This window comes from Gobio gobio, assembly GCF_949357685.1.
Source record: "Gobio gobio genome assembly, chromosome: 10".
In the NCBI taxonomy this organism is placed as follows: Eukaryota; Metazoa; Chordata; class Actinopteri; order Cypriniformes; family Gobionidae; genus Gobio; species Gobio gobio.
Genome location: NC_137116.1, coordinates 735,124 through 737,097, shown reverse-complemented (window position 1 = coordinate 737,097; position 1,974 = coordinate 735,124). Strand labels below are relative to the sequence as shown.

At 39.9% G+C, this 1,974-nt stretch overlaps 1 protein-coding gene across 1 annotated transcript; it reads left to right on the top strand.

Moving 5' to 3' along the window:
* Positions 1 to 968: 968 nt before the first annotated feature.
* On the top strand, positions 969 to 1,766 carry hes2.2 (hes family bHLH transcription factor 2, tandem duplicate 2; the record flags this gene model as incomplete). The annotated part of the gene is made up of 3 exons (XM_079827428.1): positions 969 to 1,151; positions 1,252 to 1,339; positions 1,447 to 1,766. The coding sequence occupies 3 exons, from the start codon at positions 969 to 971 to the stop codon at positions 1,764 to 1,766; spliced, it is 591 nt and encodes a 196-aa protein (XP_079683554.1).
* Between the last annotated feature and the right edge of the window lie 208 nt (positions 1,767 to 1,974).

The window sequence follows — 1,974 nt, the reverse complement described above, 5'->3', positions numbered from 1 at the left end:
ATTGTGCCTACATTGATTTTTGTATAGTCAACGTCCTATTATGTAAAACAAACACATTCATGTGGAATAATATTTGTGAAGACAAGCAATATACGTTAAACCATTGTTTGTTGAATGTAGTGATTATATTGGTTTGCATTGCAACTTGGTGGCCTGCTGGGGGACGCGTGCGCTAAACCCCTCCCTATGTGAACGCCAGATATACAGGTGTAAGACCCACGTCATCATAAGAGAGAGAGAGAAAGAAAACTATTGTTCATCACAATTTACAGACAGATGTTATGTTAAAACGGCGTGGCTTGGGAATCTGTCTGTTTTATTTAAATTATGAATGCCTATCCCGCCCTAAACTTGATCCAAATCCCGTGTCCTTACGCGTCACCAGCATCCCTCTTCTTCTCATTAACATGTTTTCTTCGCAAGCATCTATATGAAAGAACAATAGAAAAAGTATTGCCATTAAGATATAGCGTTAAATAATAGATGTAAGTTGTTCCAAAACAGTTTTCAGGCTTTTAGTCTGTTCAACAGTAAAAAAGAAAAGAAGAAAAAAAGAAAAAGAAAAGTAGATTTGGATGCTATAAAAGATGCATTAACATATGTTGTTTAGTTAAATTAGTCAAATAATAATAAATATAAATTAACTAAGTTTAAATATATAATATATGTCAAAATTTCTGAGTCTAAATAGGCTATACTAACATGATGGGGAAAGAGCAAATATTAAATTACAGAATATCGGATATAAACCAATATGTCGGTTTATATATTGATTTTTAAAATGAGATTAAGAGTGGAATATAATTTATACACACTACAGACGCGTCCTTTTGTTCTACAGTCTAAAGTTATTTGGCCAGAGGAGTTGTCTGAGGCGTGGGGGCGTTCCCATGACGCGCCGGTCAGGAATATAAACCCCGCGCGGACCTTCGATCCAGCACAGACGATCTTCCCACAGCAACCTCAACATGACTCCTAACGCCACTGCTGTATCTGCTCTGCCTTATGCGCCCCGCACCGTGGCCATGAGAAAGGATGCAAACGAACTAAGAAAAAACTTAAAACCCTTACTGGAGAAGAAACGACGAGCGCGCATCAATGAGAGCCTCAACCGGTTAAAAGCGCTCATTCTCCCGCTCACAGGCAAAGATGTAAGTTTTTTCCCCCATATGCTAAATTATATTCGGATAGTCTGTCTTCAAATTGAAATGCGTTTCGTTTTTTCTTACCGTTGCCTATTCTCGATTTCAGAACTGCCGTTATTCAAAACTGGAGAAAGCTGATGTTTTGGAGATGACAGTTCGATTCCTGACTGATATCCAATCCGCTCCGTCTAAAGGTCAGTTTTTGATTCAGATAGGCTATATTTCCCATTTCGACGCATTTTGTGGTCGTAAAATAGCGTTAAAGCAATATACTAAACTGTATGCATTTTTTTGTTTACAGATGGCGCCGTTAGTTTTAAAGAGGGGTACACAACCTGCCTACAGCGCGCGTCAGCTCGCCTCCCGCAAACCAACTTCGACACAGAAACCCGCCATCGCGTCAACGAGTTCATCCAGCGCTCGATGATGCCCAAGACACCAGCCTGCCAGAACTGCTGTGCACAGAGCTCTAGAATGATGTCACAAATCCAGCAAAAACTTCTGAATTTGAAATCTAGTTGCGCAAGAAACGTAAACCCCGACAAAAGCAACGCTGCGATTCTCATTCAACCTCAGCCTGTGCCACTGATCACCGATGCCAAAGTCTGGAGACCTTGGTAGATCTAACAGCCTACAAATGATCTTATAATGCAAGCCTTTCAGAATTATCTGCAACCTCTATTGTCTCTTAAAATGTACTTGATGAATACGAGTCATCAAATAACGAGTCACATATAAGTATTGTATACTTGGTTTTCCCAGTCCAGTGTATAGTAATGGAACAGACCCGTTCAAATAGTTTTGTTTTCATAAAGATCCTGCGCGTGAC